General features: G+C 42.7%; 2 protein-coding genes across 6 annotated transcripts; both read right to left on the bottom strand.

Moving 5' to 3' along the window:
- Positions 1-66: 66 nt before the first annotated feature.
- Positions 67-15,678, bottom strand: LOC124185849 (low-density lipoprotein receptor-related protein 4). 2 transcript variants are annotated; one of them, XM_046577016.1, is made up of 27 exons: positions 15,496-15,678; positions 14,619-14,917; positions 12,753-12,893; positions 12,398-12,688; positions 12,056-12,312; positions 11,798-11,978; positions 11,586-11,715; positions 9,169-9,278; positions 8,829-8,991; positions 8,157-8,310; positions 7,794-8,025; positions 7,539-7,705; positions 7,289-7,441; positions 7,056-7,209; positions 6,783-6,992; positions 6,405-6,722; positions 5,881-6,294; positions 5,647-5,808; positions 5,357-5,572; positions 4,983-5,269; positions 4,599-4,895; positions 4,039-4,536; positions 3,627-3,949; positions 3,086-3,548; positions 2,723-2,981; positions 2,215-2,627; positions 67-712 (listed from the first exon to the last, which is right to left on the bottom strand). In XM_046577016.1, exons 2-27 carry the CDS (start codon positions 14,707-14,709, stop codon positions 554-556), a joined length of 6,243 nt encoding a protein of 2,080 aa, XP_046432972.1. In that variant the 5' UTR covers positions 14,710-14,917; positions 15,496-15,678; the 3' UTR covers positions 67-553. The 2 variants fall into 2 exon arrangements, with proteins under 2 accessions (XP_046432972.1, XP_046432973.1); XM_046577017.1 differs by having other exon boundaries at positions 579-1,927.
- Positions 15,679-16,609: 931 nt separating this feature from the next.
- Positions 16,610-21,038, bottom strand: LOC124184755 (lipase 3-like). 4 transcript variants are annotated; one of them, XM_046574818.1, is made up of 13 exons: positions 20,782-21,038; positions 19,450-19,666; positions 19,287-19,362; positions 19,055-19,208; positions 18,893-18,977; positions 18,719-18,807; positions 18,512-18,619; positions 18,242-18,440; positions 17,795-18,156; positions 17,560-17,718; positions 17,404-17,488; positions 17,188-17,333; positions 16,610-16,983 (listed from the first exon to the last, which is right to left on the bottom strand). In XM_046574818.1, the coding sequence occupies exons 1-13, from the start codon at positions 20,842-20,844 to the stop codon at positions 16,777-16,779; spliced, it is 1,950 nt and encodes a 649-aa protein (XP_046430774.1). In that variant the 5' UTR covers positions 20,845-21,038; the 3' UTR covers positions 16,610-16,776. The 4 variants fall into 4 exon arrangements, with proteins under 4 accessions (XP_046430774.1, XP_046430772.1, XP_046430775.1 ...); XM_046574816.1 differs by lacking the exon at positions 20,782-21,038 and adding an exon at positions 20,072-20,293; XM_046574819.1 differs by lacking the exon at positions 20,782-21,038 and adding an exon at positions 20,658-20,770 and having other exon boundaries at positions 16,642-16,983.
- Positions 21,039-22,245: the final 1,207 nt, after the last annotated feature.

Genomic DNA, 22,245 nt, shown 5'->3' with positions numbered 1-22,245 from the left:
GCACATCTCGATCCCTTGATATTTGAAATAAATCTTCATCGTGTTTGCCAAAAGAGACTTACATTTTTCATCAGTTTATAAAAATTATTAACGCGTCTATCGCATTGACTTCTTCTAAATATTCTATTCCCTCAATAACGCGGTATATGCTTAGTTTTCATTTCCTGTTCCTGTGTAACGTTTAGTCAGCGCAGTGCTCCCAAAACCATTCACACTCTACAGACAAATCTTGACTCGTCACTGGCCACATATTATTCTCGAAAGTGAGTCTGATCACAGAGTGTCACAGTCTCACAAACCATTGACAGCATAGCATAGCTCAGTGAAAAGTTACCTCTTGTGTATTGGTATATGTTGTTGTTGTTGTTTTTTTTGTTATCAGTGGAAGAATGTCGTTCATAGTCGTCATTATCGCGGACTCACAGCTGTCATGCGGATCGAGCTGGTGTCTGGTTACGCTTCTCCGAACAGGGTGGAACATTCGCGTGTAATAGATAAGTAAAGTGGTGACAGTGTTGCATTCGAAATGATACAAGTACAATATTATATGTATCTAACCGTCTAGGTGAGTGACGTGCGGAAGTGACGTTGGTGGTGAAGTTTCCCTCGGTGTGACTGACGGAGCTCTACTGCTGCTCGGAGTTGTTGAGGGAGGAATCAAGGAAACCACTTCGGGACTTGAGGACTGTCCGTTATCTTCGTACACTCTTTCCTATATTGACAAGACAATGAATTATTGATTTTTTTTTTTCCACTATTTTCTTTTCGTTTCCCCTGAGGCTGCGTATATATTTTATTTTATTTAATTTCTTTCTTCGATTTTTCTTTTTTCTTTCGTATTTATCGTAGGAAAATTTTCCTCGTCTCTTGTGTAACATTGTTACACTATCCATCCGAGTTTACCAGCGTGCAGAAATGCCCAATCAGATACTGTACATTGCAGAATTAATCGCTCATTGTCGGCATTTATTTGTTATTATTAAATACTGGTATTATTATTACAATTTTCATTTTATTCGTTACTCGTGCTTTCACAGTCAGTTGCGAAATATCGAGTATTACACCATTGTGGTTGAAAACTTTTTTAAGACGAAACGGAACTCTCATTCTTTTCCTAAATGCGCCCAGAGTTTATACGTTCCTTCAATCTTTTCACCAGCTACTTCTAACAATTCAGTTCCTCGCTTTTTTTCTTCTTCGTAATTTTATGCCTTATGGCAAAATTTTCCGATTCGTCGGAACGACAAATAACCATTACAATGAAGAGTTTCTATAGCGTGCCTCTATAATATTTATATTGAACATACTTTACTATCTTAAAAATTCTATTCAACCTTTTTAACAAAAATATTTCAATATGCAATTAATAATTTTACAATTTTAGAGGTACGGTGGTCTGAGCTTCAGCTTTCATTGGATAATACAGAGTTGATGATAACGAGGCTCCCTTCAAGATATTGTCATAATCTTTAGATCACATTTTATGCGCAACTAACTGTTCGACAAAGACAAGGGTTGAGTCTTTAAGTTCAAAAATCCGAAGAGTAAAACGATCAAGTTCAAGTTTGCTATTAGTTTCACATGTCATCGCTCCGATAATTTTCGACCTAGATCGGCACTAAGAAACGGAAGTAAAATAGTGAACAGTAGTGGGTATGAACAATATCGGGACGATTCATGGGGCGGATACATGTAGATCATTTCGACCAAAGGACGCGACGCGACGCGTAGCTTATCAAGTAAAGACGGTGGAAATAGAATTGCGATGTTCAATTTTTTGCATCTACCTAACATAGAAGGTTGCGCATAAAATACTACGTTGCAGATAGCTTAGGCGCTAGGTGGTTTCTGTTTCATTCATTTGTATAAAGTGAAGTGGCAAATGTTGCAGTTTGATTGGGCATTCAACTTTGGATGTGTTAGCTTTCTATTAAGTGATTATATATCATTCGATCGATCAATCAATAATTCAATGTTTTAGTGGGGAAAGAAACATAGAGCATTTTAGGTGTTAAATATCTACATAAGCATAGCAACGTGCCAAGGGAATTTTTCAACGAAGAAGGATCTACAGACCAGGTCCTCTTTCACCATACTCAATATACCGACGTCACCGGCAAGGTAATTATTTTTCGTTGTAAATCCTTCTGTCAAGCATTCAGCACGTTGGAAAATTTATTAACATGCTCGAATTGCAATAAGTACTAATTATACCTGCGACTTGTCGTACTTCAATCTTTTCCAGATGAACGACTTTTTATCTTGCTGCGAATTGCTCGGGCCTACGTCGCCGCTTGAAGCGTTGTAGTTGGGGTTGGAAAAAGTGAGGACACTTCTTCCGGTGTACAAGTATTTTTTCTGTTTGGTCTTGCGTTGGCACAGAAGATGGATGATGGCGATTAAAATGACGATTATCATAACGACCATCACGACTATCGTGATTACCACCGTTTTCAATGTGAAATTTGTATTACTAGGGGAAAGTTTTGGGAATCTGCCGGTGATATCGTGATGCGGCTTCCGAGGTACGAGAGTTGGGACTGACGACATGGTTGGCTCATCATCGTCTTCCTCCGGGGGATCGTTTTCTGTCCCTGGTTTTCTTATCGGGACTTCTCTGCTCGGTACTGCAAGAAGTATCCACGTGTCAGTCACTTCAGCCGATAGCGGAACCACAAAAGTTCGAGAGCACGACGATGACATTAATATTTCAACTACTTACCCGTCGAGCAGGGTTTGGAATCCTTAACGTCCGGACAAGCGCAGACGTAGTTCTTCCGCGTAAAGAAGCACAAATGACTACAGCCGCCGTTTTCCACGGCACAAGGAGTCCACCCGGTTTGCCTTGCGGCCGAGACGACTTTGATCTCCATTACTCCGTCCAGCGCAGTTCGAATCTCAATTCGATTTTTTCCAGTGGTCTTGTCAGCTCGTTCCACTGCCTTCTTGTACCAATCCGTCCAGTAGATGTGATCCCCGTACTGCGAAAATAAAATTAGAACGTTATCACATCGGACCACGATCGCCGCAACGGATGAAGCTTGAAGGACGTAGGTACTCGGAGGTGAAATTTTTGTATACTCACTTGCGTCAAGCCGAAAGGATGAGTTGCTTCCGGGACCAGCTGCACTCTGTATTGTCCGTGTAAATCGGACGTCTCGATTCGGTCCTTCAACGCATCGGCCCAGTACAACTTTTTCTTTTCGTAATCAAGAGCCAAGCCATTTGGAAAGCCCAAGTCCGAAGAGATGATCACTTTTCTACTCGAACCGTCCAGGTAAGACCTTTCAATTTTGGGATGTTCACCCCATTCGGTCCAGTACATGTATCCCTTTGCCGGGAACAAGGTAAGCGCTCTTGGGTCGTCTAGCTGTTCCAGGACTCTTTTACGACTGCTGCCATCCAGCCTGGCTACTTCGATCACTTTCCTGGTGGTGTCAGCCCAGTAAAGATTGTTAGCGACCCAGTCAACGGCCAGGCCCGACGGCGTTGTGAGATTCGAGTTTATGATTACCCGAGTGTCGGATAAATTTTGGATGTTGATACTCCTGAAACGAGGGAAATCGAAACTAGATGTAGAAGAAGCGAAAGACGCCGACGTTGGCGAGAGGTAATTAAAATTCTACCTAATTATGTCCAAGTTTACGTCGCAGTAAATTATAATTTGTTTTTCCCAGTGAAAATCTACTGAGATTGCATTGTGGATGTCACTGATTGGTAAAGTCACGTCCCACATCTCTGGCGTGTCGAACGACACCCTGGCGAGCGTTTCCCTCGTTGCGAACAGTATGAAGTTTGTGGGGGTCAATTTGCACGTCTTTTTATCCTCGTTCAAAAGGATTCCGGTCGGACAAGCGCACGAGTAACCTTTCGGGTTGCGAAGGCACAAATGTGAGCATCCGCCATTATTCTTCTCGCACACGTTCTCAGCGATGTAAAGATCCTCGCTCTGCGAATTAATTCTGATTGTGAGTATCAGTAGCTATTTTCGAACTCGCTTCTAACTCTCCAAATATTTTACTTGTGTATAAAACTTACGCTGACTGACCGAATATCCATGATTCCCTCTATTTTGGACAATATTACCGTTTTGTTAGATCCCGTCGTTCTATTAGCACGGTGTAAGGATTTCGTGTGCCAGTCGCTCCAGTAAACGAAGTCCTTGGTCAGTGTCAACCCGTAAGGGTGACGAACATCGTGGATAAGAATCTTTCTATTTGAACCATCAAGCTTGGCGCTTTCAATCACGCTTCTCTTAGCGTCATTCCAGTACAATTTATTCCCAATTAGGTCAACGGCCAAACCGTTCGGCCAGATAAGGTCGTCGGCTATTAAAGTCATCCTCTGTTCGCCGTCCATATTAGCTCGTTCTATACGGGCGTTGTGACCCCAGTCAGACCAGAAAAGAAGCCCAGCTGGATAGTACAGAGCGATAGCTCGAGGTTTTTCGAGTCCTGAGCAAATCAGAACCTTTCTGTTTATACCATCGAGCTCAGCAACTTCGATGCTGTTTAGTCCAGCGTCTGTCCAGTATATCTGTAACAGGATCATGAAGGAGAATCAAATTACGTTAGCGCGCGCGTTAAGTGATCACAAACCTTTTGACCTATGTAATCTACGACCAAACTGTCGGCGTTCTCGATTCCGTTGTTGATTATCGTTTCTACAGTTCTTCCGTCAAAACTTGCTTTCCTGATGAGATCATCGGCAGTATCGGTCCAATACAGATCGCCGGTTCGTCTATCGACATCCACTCCAATTGCATTTTTTAGGTTCGCTATTGGCAGTACTATGTCCACGGTGTAGTTGACGTCGAAAGATATTATTCTGATGTCTTCTCTGTGAGCGAATACCAGGAATTCACTCGGCATATCAGGACATGTCTCTCCATTCGACTGCAATGAAATTAAAAGTGGCATTCTTGATTACCATTGTTCGCACATGATGTAGGATGTCCTCGAACCAAATGATGCTTGTATTACCTCTAAAACCAGACCAGTTGGACACGCGCATTTATAGAATCGCGGAGCGGGTGCCAACAGACACAAATGCGAACAATTGCCGTTGTTCTTATTGCAAGGTGTGTTGATAGTCTTTCGATGACGGTGAAATACCCTGACGTCCATGAGACCGGATATTCCTGATCTAACCACGCTCCGATTAGAACCGTCGTTTTTATCTGCTTGATGAATACTCTGCGTGTCCCAGTCGGTCCAAAATATTTTATTTTTGAAAATCACCAAACCAAAGGGATGCGGCAAGTCAGTGGCTAAAAACAAAAAAAAAAAACTCGAGTGTTAAATCGACAACTAAACGTACACTTTCATGTCCGGTAAGCTGAAGTACTTATACTCACAGATTAGTACGGTTCGGCCTTTGCCATTCAGGTCAGAGTACTCGATTTTTTTGGTACCACCATCTGCCCAGTAGAGCCGGTTCTTTTCGAAGTCGATTGCCAATCCATTTGGCCATGTCAAGTTTTTGCTCACGAGAATCTTGCGATCACTGCCGTCCATCGCGGCCCTCTCTATTTTCTGTTCTTCGCCCCAATCGCTCCAGTACATATACCCGACTACAAGATTAATCGAATTTACAAAAAATTTAATCATAATAATTCCTGATTATTGCTGACTTTTGAAAACTAACCAGTCGGGTCGACCACGATGTCCCTCGGTTTGTCAAGCCCCCTCCATACCAGTAGAGTTCTCATCGATCCATCTAAATTTGAACACTCAATTCTGTTCGTCCCAGCATCAGTCCAATATAACTTGTGCGTTATCCAATCCATAGCCAAACCAGCTGGAGATTCTGTAATAAAAACAGTAATATCAAGTTTCTAACAAACGCATAATATCGGTTGATACTTGGTTCGCCGCAAACCTAAGTTATAACTGATGATGACACTCTGATTAGTGCCGTTTAAGTACGCCCGGCTTATCGTGTCCGTCTCAACGTCTGTCCAGTATATAGTATCTTCATTACTGTCCCACGTAAGTGCGACAGCGCTTTCAATATGATCGACGGGAATAACAGTGTCGAATCCTCTTGCGGCCTGATCGACTGGCCGTAATCTGAGATCCTTCTTCCTTGCAAATATCAGAAGATTGTCGGGAGTAGAGGCGCAGTTCTTGCCATCTCGTTTAATCTTCAACCCCACAGGACAGACGCAACTGTAACCGGTGCTATTTGGGAGACACATGTGTGAGCAGTTTCCATTGTTATCACCACACCGATTTTTATACTCAGGTTGACGTTGCGGATGATAGCTATGTACGTCCATCGGGAAGTGAAGACCTTCGGATTAGATAATCGAAGAGTAATTATTTTTCAAGTTCATTCGCTGTAAGACTATATCTACTTGCCAACGTGGTGCCAAACCTAGTCCTTGATAGAAAATAACCCACCGGAATGAATAGTTTTGAATCCAGCACCGTTTCCCTTATTCGCAGAGGATATGCTCTTGAAGTGCCAGTCAGTCCAGTAGACATAGTCTTCGAATATGGTGATACCAAAGGGATGGTTAACTCCCTTCCTTATGACCTTCTTCCTATCCGTCCCATCAAGGTGAGCAGATTCGATAATATGATGCTTTGCGTCTGCCCAAAATAAGCGATCCGACGTGTAATCTATTGCTAGACCATTTGGCCAGGATATCGACTCCGTAACAAGAACGACCCTGCCTGAACCGTCCATGTCTGCACGTTCGATTTTTGGATTTGGACCTAAATTTTTGTCAAACAATGAGACTGAGGGACACGATCATTCGTTGGTTTTAGTCTTACCCCAATCCGTCCAGTAAACGTATCCATAGTTTGGATGAACAACTATGGCCCGTGGCTTGTCGAGGTCACTAGATATCAGGACGTGCCGCATTGTTGTATCTAAAGTTATTACTTCCACCCTACGTGTTCCAGAGTCAGTCCAGAACAGAAGATTGTGAATCCAGTCGACAGCAACACCGGTTGGACTTTCCAGGCCCCATCGAATAACGTCTGCGAAAATGATTTGGTGGAATTTCGTTGACAAATTGTTCGACATTTCATCAATTATCTTACCTTCGGCACCGGTTCCGTTTACATACGCCTTCCGTATGACATCCATGGATAAATCGGACCAGTAAACAGTGCTTCGTTTATAATGAAAGTCCAAAGCAATGGCATTGTGCAACCCCTTCAGGATAGCTGTGTACTTGGAATTGCTGAGACTAACCTATTTCGCAAAAATGAGAACTTATTAAGTGGGTGCCCCTTTGCCTGATGTCGGATTTCGGATACGAGACGACACTAACCTGTCTTATATCAACCCGGTTCGCAAAAAGGAGTGTAGGATTTGCCCCTAAGGCCTTGCAGGTTCTGAGGTCAGGTCGGAGGACGTAACCGGCCATACAGCTGCAGACGAATGAGCCTACGGTATTGTTGCAAGTTTGACTACAGACTGGATCCTGAAATACGCGTAACATCAAGTCAAGGTACAAAAGATGGACTGAGCCGAGTTCATGAATATTTGCAAAGAAAAGGATCAGCGTAACAAAGACACACTTGTTCGAATACACATTCGTTGATATCTTCGCATGTCGCATTGTCTTTCCCCAGCTTGTACCCAGGCTGGCAAGCGCAGGCTGGCTTGTTATCTATCGTCAAGATGCATTGCTGCGTGCACTTGTCCGTTGCAGTGCAGTTGCGTTTCTTTGGACAGTTGAGTTCATCTGTAAAGCAAAATAACACCAAGCACTCTACCTTGCGTCATTTCCAACAATGTAGAAGAAAATCTCACGACGATAACAATCTACGAACCATCACCATCGGGACAGTCGGCTGTACCATCGCAGACGTGTTTTATAGCGATGCAATATCGGTGATAGTGATGCGTCGCTGATGGTTGGGGCGAGTTAGTAGCAGCAACTGATGTATCGTTGATTACTCGAGGCGGGTTGCACAAGTACTGGGTCGCCTCACAAGTCACTGCGCATCCTTGTTCATCTTCACCATTAGGACAGTCAGGAACGCCGTCGCATACCCACAATCGCTGAAAACATTGTGACAATGTTGCAGGTGAGAACACCATACGAAACTCTGAGGTAAGAAATCGTTGTGCGAATGCAAAATCTAGCAATTGAAAGGTTCCAATAACGATAATAATTTTTTTTATTTTTTTACCGGGACGCAGGTGCCGGTGGAGCATGTGAACTCGTTGTGAGGTGAACATCCCTGAGGTGTCGGGTGGTTGCACATTTCCTCATCCTCACCACCGTCACAGTCTTTGTTTCCGTCACATACGCATTTGTTGCTGATGCACTTGCCCCCAGAGCATCTGCAGAAACAATGGTGTTCAACAAAAGAGAAAGAGCGAACAAAGCGCTGACGTGAACGCGTGGCAGAAGACCCTCGTATTGTTGATTACACTCAGTTCTGTTCCCTATCCGGACAAAGAGTACTCTCGCAAGCATGCACAGATGGGATTTTTTGCCAATATTTCGGCTCGCCAACCACGCGGCTCGGCCCCACAGCATGATTATTAACGCACCGAGGGCCCTGTTCAATCAGGAAAATTCGAATGAAAGAACACCCTTGTCTGGACCATGTTCTTCTATATGAAATAATCGTGCTATTTGTCTTTTTCAGATTGTGTTACCATCTTTGAGAGAAAAGTAGAGCAGCACGGATGCCTGGAACTAATTGGGCTTCTCGTGAAATGCCTAATTAGAGTTTCGACGAATGCTTTGTATATTCTACAAACTTGCAGAAGCTTTCTATAGATTTGGAGCAAGCTGCAGTGTCTATGCTAAATGGCGACGGGCAGAAAATCAAAAAGTGAGATATCGCACTGACCGAAATTCATTATCGTTGCAGCTGGTTGTCAATGATCCAGGACAATCCTTTTCGTCACTTCCATCACCGCAGTCGTCATCACCGTCACAGCGATACTCGTGTCGCACACATTTTGGATAAGCGCACTGGAATTCATTGCTGCCACAACTAACTCCGGTTTTTTCTACGGCGTGGAAACAATCGATCAACTTCATTGTTACATATGCCTTGGTTAAATTTGAGTGCATCACACGTTTAATTGTTTTTCTGTATCGTTTGATTTCCGCCTTTGCAGGACCATCTTCTCTACCTTGATTAGAGATAGAACGGAATAGTGCTATCTAAATATTTACGAACTCACCGCAGTTCATCTCGTCGGAACCATCGCTACAGTCTGGTTCTTGGTCGCAATGCCAATTCAAAGTGATGCAGCTTCCATCCTGACACTTGAACTCATACTGTGTGCATTCCCTGTAATTAGTTATCCTTGAATAATGCGGCCAATTGGAAATGCAGATACTTGAATAGAACATCGAGTGAATTATTTGGAAATAAGCCAAATATTCAGCAGTCACCTGTTGTGCTACGTTTGTGAGTGTGACTAACGTAGGTATAATACGTATCTATTATTACTAATTTTTTCATTAGGTCCAAAGATTCCCTGAAATCTCGTTGACTCAAGCTCAGGATGGGTATTGGGTAGAATTTATTTCAGGGTAGTATTTCCTACCCTAATTCATTACGACACCCCATATGAGAGCAGCAGTACAGAAGCTCGGATTGCAGTAGGGTCATGGTGGAGTTCTCCTAAACGCTTTATCGCCCCTTACGACCTAGCCCAACCCGATTTCCACCATTCCCAGCATGGATTTAAATTCCTAGTAGCTGCAACCCTCCCGCAACTTGTTTTTATGGACTTTCCCGAGCATTATTTCATCTGCTATACTTTGAACAAACAAAGCCTGGAATTTTTGCAAAAAAAAAAAAAAAAAATAACAATCAAAAACCAAAATCATTCCCCTGTTGAATAATTGACTTGGAAATTTAAACATCGTGACGCAGTCGTAAAAAAACCTGTCAAAGTTCAAAGATCGAATGTTTCTGCGTGATAGGAGTAATTGTGGAGCATGAAACGATTGACTGAGGAAAGTGCACAGTGCACGGAATCCAAAGCTACGCAGACGTCCAATCGAACGACGTGATAGTTGCTTTCAGGGTTCAGGGACACCTCCAATTAGAATGAGCGCCATAAATAAATCAAGCAAAAGAAGGTATAAAGAAGGAAATTGTCTGTACGCATAAGTGTACGGTGTGTACATCGTGAACGCGAGACGGATGATCGTGGGCGTCTATATGGCTGGATTGCGCGTGCCTGAAATTCAGGGAGTCAAAAACACAAGCGTTTGGGAAAGATGGTGGTGGCTCCGGTACGGCGGTCGATACTACAGCACATCACTGTCGTTGCCGGGCAACGCAGCCGACTCCACGCCTTGGACCACTATAACGTATAAGGGGGCCAAACCGGGTGACATTCAAAGACACGTACATGCACGTGCAGGTATATAGGTAGGTACACATAGTCATTCCCCCCGAGTTATTCTAGGCATGTTTTAGCGAACATGTTAGTTTTCAGAAGTATCCGAAACATCAGGATGTCATCGTTCGGGCTCATGCAAAATTGACATCGCTACCGGAGGATCGGCTTCTACCCTTGACGTCGTTAATATTTCACAGCAAGCATTGATTGGATGTAGTGACTCATTTGTTCACCGTATTGAGACCACATGAAAGGCAAGTATGGAAATGTAAATTATTCGGTGCGTTTGCCAACAGTTTGCCAAATGTCGTTTATTTTGGCTAATAGTTGTGGATTCTAACGCTTAAAATTTTGAATAGTCGAACGAAAGAAAATCACAAGACAGTTGGCGACCTCATTGATACTCTTATGTGATTAAATACGGTCCAGATTACGTAATGAGTTGATCAACGTCGATTGGTTCACTATTTTCCTTTAGGCACGTTACACATGTGTACGGTGTAAAATGAAATAGTAAACGAAGGGAAGAATTGAAGAGAGTGATGCACCTGTATCCGCGCAGTCAATCTCGCAAAGCGGGTAACGGAGGAAGTCGATACGACAGCAAAAGCAAGGTGGGTCTAGCTTGGTCTGTGCCGCAGGGAGATTAAAGGGCCTTAGAATTAGTGCGATACACATACGTTATTTCGTCGTCTCCGGAGAGTGGGTGTTCTTCTTCGGCAAAGAGTATTAAAGGGGGAGAGGACGAGGGAGTGACGATAATCTAATATCTAGGACGAAGGACACCAGTTTTCCAATATTGTCCTGCGAGCGCGTATATCTATGATTTAGCGTTTGACCATGTGTCACGTCAAGTCCGGATCGAAATTTTGTGACGTTTCAGCGCAGAGGTAAAACCTCAAAATGTCAAACGTTGGGAAAAAAAAAATTTACACTACATAGAACTAGAATTCACTCAGCAAATGATTTTATAATCCACTACCAAGCGATGTTACCGAAAAATTCTCGTACTGTGAACACATGTCGAACATCGATGAAACTTCGAATGTAAATATTTCGGATAAACTCAACACTGCCGGGCACTTGAAACTAGGCTATAGGGGTGGTGTTCGAGGATGCACAATGGGTATCTACAGCGTTTCAATCTAGGATAGAGCGAGTTCTTGATCAGTCAAGAGTTGGATTAGGTACATCTTGGAAACGTGATACATGCACTAGCATTAAAATAAAGCTTAACTTACACTTTTTTCGTGCAGTTAACTTCGTCAGAAAAATCCTTGCAGTCATTCTCGCCATCGCAAAGCCAAGCTCGCTGGACGCAGAGACCATTTTTGCACTCGAATTGGTCCTCAGTGCAATTTTGAGATGTTCCTTGAAGACAACGGAGACAATAATTAGAGAATGAAAAGCGGTGTTTTAATTGTTCGGGCCGACAATATTGCCAGAGACTTACCGCAGTGGCTTTCATCGGAGAAATCACCGCAGTCGTCGTCACCGTCACAAAGCCAATCTTTGGAAATACACTTCCCAGACAATGGACAACGAATTTTTGTTTCACCGACGCATTCCGCGTTTCCTCCATATCCCGACCCGTTGTCACAATCCAGTTCGTCTTGGAAGTCCTCGCAGTCTATCTGTTGTGCGAGAGACAAGCGTTGGGTAGCAGAGAGTCCGGTGAACTACAATTTTCGCGAAAACGACAATATCCTACCTCTCCGTCGCAACGACTCCTCAACGGGATGCAAGTGCATGACTGCAAGCAGAGGAACTCGCTTCTTTTGCACTGCCATCCGCAGGGCAGTAGGTACTCTCCGGTAAGATCGCTTTCGTCCTCCAATTCGTGGATCAGAGTGCGTCCGCCGACTCCAAAATGTCCTTCGATGTTGGGATTTGCTCCTATTCCGTGACCGCGTTGGAGTCCGTTATGCACGCGCGTGCGATCCGGGTTCACGTATGTTTCGTCCATGCCTATTGGGTTCAAAGATGAAGATAGACGTTACAATTCAAAGGGTCAATGCCTAGCTGACGAATCCATGAGCTGGGCATACTTCACCTCGACCACCCATGCCCCCGTAAATGTCGCCGAAGCCGCCTCGTCCTCGGTCTGCGTCCATTCCTCGTCCGACACCTTGACGGCTTTGACCGTAGAGACCGTTGACCGGTGCGCCGTTTCTGACCTTCACGTCGCTGGAAGCCTCGTAGGTATCAGCATCGGGTTGAGAGACGGGCATCCTTGGCGGGCCGTGATACCCACCGGGAAGCTGGGGGTGCGATTTTTGGGAAACGTGGTTTCTGCCGCCGGGTACGTTGTATCCAAACCCACCGGGGCCCTCGTACAAATGTCCTGAAAACATCGTAAACGGTCCTCGCTAATCCTGCGACCGCGGACGTTGATCTGATCAACTCACCGTCGTAAAACGGTGACTCCGTCGTCCCCAGGAAGATGGGCCCGCTTCCTGTCTGCCGCAAGCTGCCACTACCGAACATCTGTCGCGCTGCTCCTTTATTCGCTGGTGTGTCAGTCGTGACTTCGGAGCTCAGGACGGGTCCTACAGTGATTCGTAGCATGTATAACGATGATTCAGCCAATGCGAGATTAGAAATTGATTGATTTTAAGGGATAAAGTTCGACTTGTTCCGAATCCTTTGAATCTATCGCAATACACCTTGACGGCAAAAATGATCATGGTAAATGAAATGAGACAGGGTTCCGAGGAATGTCGGAGAGGAATAAAATCTCATCCCTCTAACGCTAAAAACATTAGCGTAATTGCATTCCTCGTCTCAGCGCATTCCTTGCTTTGTCACCAGCTTCATTCAAGCGGTCTCCAAGCAGTTTGTATAGCACGAGCTGGCAGGAATAGGGAGAAAATATTTTTCGAGGTGTCTAGAAGGGCGGTTTTTGATTTGACGACAAGTTTTTCGAGTTAATCTGTGAATTGTCATTAATTCGGTTGCTGGTCTATGAAACAGCTGGTCGGCAGGGATGGACGTCGCAAAAAATTACGGAAGTGAAAAATTGATTTCCTTAAAACGTAGTACGCAGGTAATACTTGGTCCAAATTACCTAATCACCAAAAAATGTTTACCTCTCACGTTTCAGCTAAGCATCTCACATTTATTATAAAACGGATCGAACTTCTGGAGGATTCAATTTGGATCAGAGATGTGTAGTTTGAGCTATAAGAAAACCTTACTCTCAGAAGCCCATGAATGGCTTGGTTCGGGGCGGGGGCGGATAGAACTTTCATTCAACTGAGAAACGCCTGCGCCTTCGCACCCTCTCCATCCTCTCGCCTGCCACCCTCCGCCTCCTTCTCCCGGTGGTCCTCCCGCACCAAATCGATATACAACGCAAACTCGCACCCCGCAGTGAACGCAAAAGAACGTAGCAACCGTCAAACGTGAAAATATGTCCGACGCTAAGAGCATTCCCAATCTACGGCACCCCAGAGTTCTGGACCAACGCAACGTCTCACTCGTTGAGTCACTATACTCAGAATGTATTTGGAGCAGACAATAATTTGACTTCCCCGAATAGGCGTCCGACAATCATCGGTGTACACCGCACGCCTACAATCGAATAATCCTGGATTCGATGTCCAGAGCATGTCATCCCTAGGATAATTACCAATGTAGTCTTCTATCGATAGAAAGGATCAGTTAATCGACGATTGGTCAAAAAAAATTTACCATTACTCGTGTCTTCGGAATGAGAAACGTGACGTCCTACCCTTAGAGAATTCGCGGACAAGGGGTTGTACGGGGGTTTTATTCAAGTACACAAATAGAACCCGTAATTACTTGGTGCTTATTCTGGATTTGCTCCATTACGAACGTCTCGAGGTTGACTGATGAACGGATCACGTCACATGTTACGCAAGCCAATCAAACCGCGAGACGAGGCTGAGTGACTATTGCCCTTTACCTAAGGGCTCTCTACCCCGCTTTTCCACCTCGTTAATTGATCGATAGTTCCATTCACTGATCCACCCCAAGTCTTTCGCCCCCGCATTTCCTATTTTTAACGTACACCTACCGGGCTGTATTCGAGTACCCATGGCACGTTACACAGCTTTATATGCTAAAAAATTCCCTCTCAATTCATTCAGGATAATTATTCAGTTATTCTCAAGGAGTTTTTCTATAATTAGGAATCGAACAGACTAATTTTGGCATGTCGTATTCGCAGGGAATAACTTTTTAGATAGCCATATTGACATTGGTGTACGAAATTCTAAATTCTATAGATATACAAATTTCTTTTTTTTTACCCATTCCCGAGCCGCCGAAGATTGAACAGATCAAAAGGAAAGCTTGAACGGTGGAGCCAGCTTGGCCACCTCGAATATTCCTCGCCGACATCCCGTTCTCCGATGGCTGTCCTTGGAAAAGCTTCGCTCGGCCTCACTCAACACCTTCGCACAGCTTTCTTGCGAATATTTTGTTTGCACCTAGTGAACGATCGATGACGAGCTCAACACCGTCCTAAACGGTGCATCTCATTCCGGGATACCCATTGATGATTTCTGGTTGCTGTTCTTCATTTTATCCACGGTTAAAATCGTTCCACCTGAACGGTGTAACAGTTTAAGTTGTTAATGATTACTTATCGGTATGAAATATATTACAATTGAATTCGAGGCGATTTCACTATTATTTGCAGTGATAAAACTGGACAGGTGTATTGACTGAATTTAAATCGGAACATTTCACGCGATTATAAATACAAAATTATCTTGCTGGACAAAGTTGACATATTTTTTAGATTTTGCAGACCGAGAAGTCTCAACAGACAGAGAGCTATAATTTCATTTATATCCCGCGACGCAATTTATCGATTCTTTCGTGGGATCTGGTATAGACAACGACGGATATCTAAATAGTCAGAGATGAAGGATAGGCCAAAAAATATGACCAAATTAATTGGGAGCACGAAAATCCAACTATCCGCGATATTTTCAAAATATAATTCATCCCCGGCAGGTGAAGTACAACGGAGATGTATCGTTTCGAAAAAATTTCTACGGCACACTTGAAGAAGCTTAATATGCCTGTACTTTCTCACTGGAATTGAAATCACCAAAGTGCCTTCCTTGGCGGTTCGTATGGTATTTCACTACGGACGATTATAAATTTAATTTCGTTCACCTTTTAACTTTATACATTGTCGAAAACCCCCTTAGGGGCGTCTGTAGCACACCAAATACTGCGGAACGAACAGATTAACCCAAATCAGAAAAAAATCAGTGGCTCCAGTGAGTTGTTAACAATTGTTCAATCGCTCTCTTTTAAAATGAACTACATTTTAACCCGTTCCACTGCGTTTTCTCTACTCTGATTGACAGGTATATACGTTCACCGGGGTTGATATCGCTCTGGGTCTTTCTGGCTGCTGCGAGATCTGACGCTCGACTGAGAGATGCTGTCGACGGGGTTATCTGGACCACGACGCAGGCGCAGTGAAATCCACGGGGAGGCAAACAGCCACAATAAGAATTAAAGGTAAACAACGAGATAATGAGGTATACTCGGGAGTTGGTGGTGGTTATTTTTCGAGTACAACATCAGGGGCTATTTTTCAAATCGGATGGCATATCATCCTCGTGGAAAACGTCTTTCGGTTTATCGCTGATCTTTTAGTTTAGAAAATTTTTGTAACCTTGATCGAGATTTTCTCTCACCCTCGATGTACGAGCTTTCATGTAGACGTCCCTGTAGTATCTCGTGAAGTCAGCCCACGTTCTTCTCTTGTGATACGCACATCCCGGAAGTTCATTCTTTGTGTTACAAGCAATATGATGCCTTGTGTGATGTATGCATGTATGTGCCCGAGTGTGTCGCAGAGGTGTACGAATAAGCTGACGAATTAAAAAGTCAATCGTGACACGAGTGGTGTCAGAGTAACTACTTTTCTATCGTAACAACTATGCATATAGTGCGGATTTCTATGGCACCTTGAATTCATCCAAGTTCAATTCAATTCATGTATTCATTTTTGACTCCTCCACCGTCGGTCGTAGCTGCATTAGTTGCAGCAGGATATAACAATTTTCTTGAATTAATGTAATATTATATACCAGAGAGAGGCTTAGATTTTCTGCCGCAAGCGCAGCATGCAATGAAAATCCAGGATTGTGGTCAGAATTAAAAAAAAAGCTTCGGTAGTTCTCTTCGTATTTTTTTATCGCTCAGTTTACCCAAAGAAACTGAGTTGGCACTTGTAAGGTGGGAATTTATAAATACTATATATAAGTATTCGATCTTTTGATCTTAATTAAGTATATATTACGTGAATACACTTCTTCGATATAATTTATTTCTGTATTTTATGTACATTCTAAAGAGCATTTCGAACATCGCGTAAGAAGATATCTCGTGGCACACGCGGTTCCTTCTTGTTATTGTCAACGGATGTGTTTACGCATGTATTCATGAATGAGTGTCATTTATTCCTACTCTATTGATGGGTCCTCCGGTTCCCAGCTTTTTACATACGTGTAAATATTTGACGACGTGTCGGTAGACGACGTTGGGCGCGTCGACACCGTACAGGAAATCAATGTGGTTGAAGTTCTCTAGAGACACTTTGTGCTTCAATTCAACGTTTGGAAGTTCACTCGCAAGTCGTTCCACGTCCTGAAACAATTTTTACCGATTTAAATCGTCAGGCTGACAAAATAGTAGCGAACGAAAGTAAAAATAAATACAATATATTTTGTATAATATATCATGGACGTTAATATAATGGGTAAAAATAAATGTATCATGGGAGATTAGTCGTGTGTATTGAACAGCTTCTGTAAACAGAAGACGTTAAGTTGTACCGTAAAGTCAAACTACCTTGTAATCCGCCAGTAGATCGTTTGATCCGTAAAAAATGGCCATCGGAATCCGAACGTTTTGTAAGTTGTATTCGGGCGGTTCAGCCTGATTGTACTTTTGATCGTTAATGAAAGATACCGAATAATCGAACTGGCGAAATTTTTCTAAAAAACCAAATAAGGATTAATCGTTGTTCTCTGTTCAGTGCCCATTTTTCTAGTTGAAGACACTCACTAGAATTGTACAGCTGACCAAAGTGTACAAACTGCTTTGTCGACGCTCCTGCTGGTACGTGCCCCAAAATGACTGGAACCATTGTCTGTAAGTAGATGATAGAAATTTGAAAAATGAAAAGAGAACATGACTTCTTAAATTTTGAATTAATCCTACCGAGTTCACTTGACTCATATCGTATCCAGTCGCCAGGAACAGAGTATTGCTGCAAACGACCTGCAGAATTGACTTGGACTCGCATATATCGCGTCCGATCTCTGTGAGGAATGCATTTGTTGGCAAAAAGCTGTTGACGCCGAACAGCCGCAGGAGGTACTGAAAGAATATGAGGAACCACTCTGAATGTCTTTGACACGTTCGAAAGTAAACTCATCAGCCTGTGAAGACTCACGTAAAGCGGAGTGCTGACTCGGGCGAAAGGTTTCACTATTGGGCTTCGCATGTTACCAGCGTAGGCGATCGGCGCGAAGGTAACAGCGGAGGATATTTTGGAATTGTACTCAGGTTTCTCCGACAGCATGACTAGGAGCTGAGTGGTTCCCTGCGAGTGACCGACGTAGGAAAGGACGTCCATTTTCGTCACTTTCAGAACGTGGTCTATCACCGCTGGCATATCGTACACGCCCATTTCATGCCACGAAAATTCCCAGAACTTGGAATCCGAGGGTGAGATTTTTGCGTGTGCTTTCGAGTATGTGTTTCCTCGGGAATTTCCCAGCCAAACATCGTAGCCGACGTCCGATAAAATGTAGCCTGAAAGTCGTTGATCGTTAGAGTGTTCAAAGCCGAAGCTTCGATACGACGATTATATGTGAGTTGGTTTGAACCATTCAATTACCCAGCGACCTTGACGGGCCCATGATTACCCAATCGGCAGAGCTGGACAGGACACCATGCTGAAGGATCACGACCGGCTTTCCTGGACTTGGAGGATGTTTAGCTCCCCCAGTGATACGGTGCACAGTCAGAATGTACCCGTCCTCGGTTTCCACCTCGTGGGATTCCGAGTGGTAACCGTACTTCTCGATCAGCTCAGGCTGAAAACGAATTTTATCACTTATTACCGTGCGCAGGAAGTTTTTGATGTGAAGAAAAATCTGATTCTCACCGTTGACAGATGAACATCAGGATGACCAATCATTCGCGAAAAATCTTCGATTTTGAAGGTGCGTGCTATCGTCGTTGGCGAGATGCCCCAGGCGTTGAAAACCTTTTCCTGTAAAATAACACCATTAGTAGGATCTAAATCACTAGTAACTGTTGTTGGGTAAACAAAACTCCGAGCTGATCAATGAAGGACACTCATGAGACTCACCGTTATTTGACGAATGCACAAATCATCGGCAATGTAGTCCATCTTCCTGCCGAGGTAATCGATTCCCCCAATTATCTTGTTGTAGGTGCCTGTTTCGAAAATATTTTCAATGAATCTAAAGAATTTTCATTTATTCAGATATTTACATGAGACTTTTTTATCAGGAACGCATACTTGTCAAATAATTTTGACCCTTCTTGTACCATTTCTTCGCTGTTTGGACTCCGGGAATTTTATCGAACCACTTTGAAATTCCCGACTGAAATAGTTGACATTCGATTATTTTTATCCGCCTGATTTGACTTTCAAGATTATGGCACAATAATAAAAATTTACATTCTCCTCGGGCTTCTTGTCGTCACTCCGTGCTATTCCGAATATTTTTATTGTGTTATTTAAATATCCGAGGACAGAAAGTTCCTCTTGTTCCGTCTGCTCCAAAACGTAATCCGCAACGGATCCTAAACGTTCCTCCTCCAACTTCTCTGATCTGTGGTGATGTAAAATATTTCCATGACTATTCTGAATGACGCTAATACTCGCTTACAATCACATGAAATACACGTACGACACAATATTTCCGGTGATAGTCGTATTGCTTTTTCCCAGCCACACATCGTAGCTTTGATCCACCAAGATGTACGCTAAAATCAATATGATGATAGAATTTTAAATCTGGAAATTTAATCCTTCGTAGAAACATAAAATAAATTTCAATGCGCAATACGAACCAATCGCTATCAGGGGTTGATTAACGGCACAGTGATCAGCATCACACAAAATCCCATGCTGAATATACATGGGTTGCTTTCCATTCTTAGGCGCGGATTTCGGCCCTCCGGGAATTCTGTAAAGAAGAGTTTCTTCCCTGCTTCCGTTGGCTGATCCCACAGAAGTGTGGAAAATGTGTTTTTCTATTTTATACTCTGGTAGAATGTCCAGATGAAACTAAGGAACGGCAAAGTGAAGTGGTTTTAAAAATGATCCTTTATACAGGATGACTTGTTGAGTTCGTTAAAAGTGACGACAGCTAGTGGTTACTGACCGGTTATTGGTCAGCCAAATTAATATTCGCTGATATATTACCGTCGATGCAAAGTTTGACCCTACGATCGGTAAGGCGAATCCAGTTACCGTTGAATTATCGGTGACAAGATTTCTGTTACTGGTTCAGATGCCGGACTGGTAAGTTTATTGATTGGAAATAGAATGTGCAACGTTCGTGAAGTAAATACTCGCAAAATAAATACATTGTACGTTGTACCGATAGCAAGAGAAGAGTTTTAATCGCCGCCAGCAGCTAACACAAATTATGAATAAACATGAATGAATTCCAGTGGTTGTCATAATTACCCGGTTCGCTTTGGGGGTATCAAAGTAATTCTCAGCTTCGATCAGGCTCCATGCCGTGATATTCCCGATAAGTAAAACTGCGATCAAGGCGAGCACCAAAATACCGGAAACCATTATTTTACGCTTCCTGCTCGAAGCAGTCGTTATTTTCAACTGCTTCTCACGAGCGTTAAGCACTTGTTTGTGCTTTGAATTGAACTGTGACATCGAGGTGCGTTCGATATCTAATTGCGGGAGGAATATAGTCTAACCCCTTGACCCCAACAGTTAAAACGCGATAGATACGACGAGTGTGACATGAATGCTTTACAATTTCTTCATATATATACGTGCCCGCATTATGGGAGTAGATACTCGTATGATTCAGGAGGTGTCTTTTTCATTGAAGTGAAAAAGGTCCTTTCACAACGGTACGGATGTTGCGAAAGGGATAACGCAAAAGAATTTGTCAACTAGTCGTTTGCACCCTTTATTGCTGAAATGACGTGGGTCTGTGAGTTGATTGAGTGATCAATCGTTTCGGAATTCGATACAGGTCGTATTACGTACTGATGTCGGGTAAAAGAGAAAAGCGTTGTGAACAAACCTTAAACGTTTGCGGTTCACGCTTTGCCGGTAACAAATGATCTGGATGAAACTCGTGATTCACGTAATTTATCGTCACTCACTCCTGCGGTCATCGATTATTCATGTCGGTTTATTTTACGAACATAGGGATGAAATGACGATGCGTAAGAGCAGTGAACTGCGACTTCTCCGGGTTTCGTCACCATCTGAGATGTCGAAATATCGAATATTCATTTATATATCCTCGGTCGTTTCACTAAACCAAAGAATTCGGCAATTTAGAATAAAAAAACAAAAAACTGCGACTGCGAAACAGTTTGGCGACAAAAGTCAACGATCAGGGCCAGACTTATCATTATTTGATAAAAGTCTTGTTGGCAAACTTGAGATGTATTTTCTTATTCGATGAATTACTCAATGTGGCTCAGTTTGAAAAGAACATATATGATGACATCTGGGATGCAACGGCGAAAATATTATGAATAGATTAATACTACAGAATAACAGATTTTATATGTATGACGAATGAGATAAGGTCTTATCGCATTTCAGATTCACACCGAAGTCTTATCTCAGCTGGAATGGGAAATAAATTAATCATCGAATGATAAAAATCCTTGCTTATAATGCAATTTGCGTCGTATTTGAGTTAATGTGATGCGATTCCTCCGATCGATTGTCGATCGTTAATTAACGATTTGTGATTATGATGGTGATCGTGTTACAACGATAAGCCTACTGGTATGTTCTGATCTTCGATAATTGCGATAGGTAAAGTAATTACGAGATAAGTCTTGAAAGGGTCATTAACTTGGAATTTCCATCGAATTTTTCGATCCTGCGATAACAATATTTATAAGGGGAAACACCACGGTGAGCGTTCAAAAAGTAAGGAGTCTTTTGGTGAATTAATTACAAGAAAACGTCAAATGGTTTTCAATCTTTATTTAAAACAATAGGAGCTTGGTAGAAAATAATTTTTTTTTTTAAGATCCTGATACGGAGTGCCTCTAGTCAGAATTCTCCCGATACCGCTGGTGTTAGAAATTACTTGGCGTGGAATGTTTTCGCAATCAAACAAAAATTCAGAGGAGATTCGTGATTAGTATGAATATAATTATCGTTTAGCAGATGGATTTTTTTTAAATTTTAGTCACACTTAATATTGCGAATGCTGAAAGTGAACCTTCCATACATGTGACAACAACGGACTACTGATATATTTTCTCCAATGAGTTATTGGAAGAAAAAAAAAATCCGTATAAATACCATAGGTACGAGTACATGTGTTTTAACATGATATTAGAAATATAAAATTGTTACACAATGAATTTTATTGTAATGTCCTACATCGAAACACGACATTGTGAGAAACGTTGAGTATACCCAAAATTCTCACGCATATCCAACTCGAGCTTATTACCGCAATTGGTTGGTTAATTTTGTAAATGAAATACGAGGACGAAAGAAAATGAATTTTTAAAGATTCGGCAATATTGCCCCCTCTCTTTTTCCAAGCCAATTCCCAATTATATGTATATAATAACCGAAAATAATAATGTCACCTTGAGCGTAAGAGGTGATGCTATTTGGATTATACAAAATTA

This window comes from Neodiprion fabricii, chromosome 6, assembly GCF_021155785.1.
Source record: "Neodiprion fabricii isolate iyNeoFabr1 chromosome 6, iyNeoFabr1.1, whole genome shotgun sequence".
Taxonomy (NCBI): domain Eukaryota; kingdom Metazoa; phylum Arthropoda; class Insecta; order Hymenoptera; family Diprionidae; genus Neodiprion; species Neodiprion fabricii.
The sequence above is the reverse complement of the archived record's forward strand: the minus strand, read 5'-3'. Positions and strand labels throughout refer to the sequence as shown.

Bases quoted from the DNA above. Each gene is read 5' to 3' on its own strand.
- LOC124185849 (XM_046577016.1), bottom strand. From the start codon at position 14,709: ATGTCGGCGAGGAATATTCGAGGTGGCCAAGCTGGCTCCACCGTTCAA. The intron at 12,894-14,618 runs GTAAAAAAAAAG...GAATCACTGTAG, and splicing joins CTTCGGCGGCTCGGGAATGG to GACCCGTCCTGAGCTCCGAA. The intron at 3,950-4,038 runs GTAAGTTTTATA...ATTAATTCGCAG, and splicing joins TGGATATTCGGTCAGTCAGC to AGCGAGGATCTTTACATCGC.
- LOC124184755 (XM_046574816.1), bottom strand. From the start codon at position 20,278: ATGTCACAGTTCAATTCAAAGCACAAACAAGTGCTTAACGCTCGTGAG. The intron at 18,808-18,892 runs GTATGCGTTCCT...TTTTCGAAACAG, and splicing joins GGGTCAAAATTATTTGACAA to GCACCTACAACAAGATAATT. The intron at 16,984-17,187 runs GTAGTTTGACTT...AAATTGTTTCAG, and splicing joins ATCTACTGGCGGATTACAAG to GACGTGGAACGACTTGCGAG.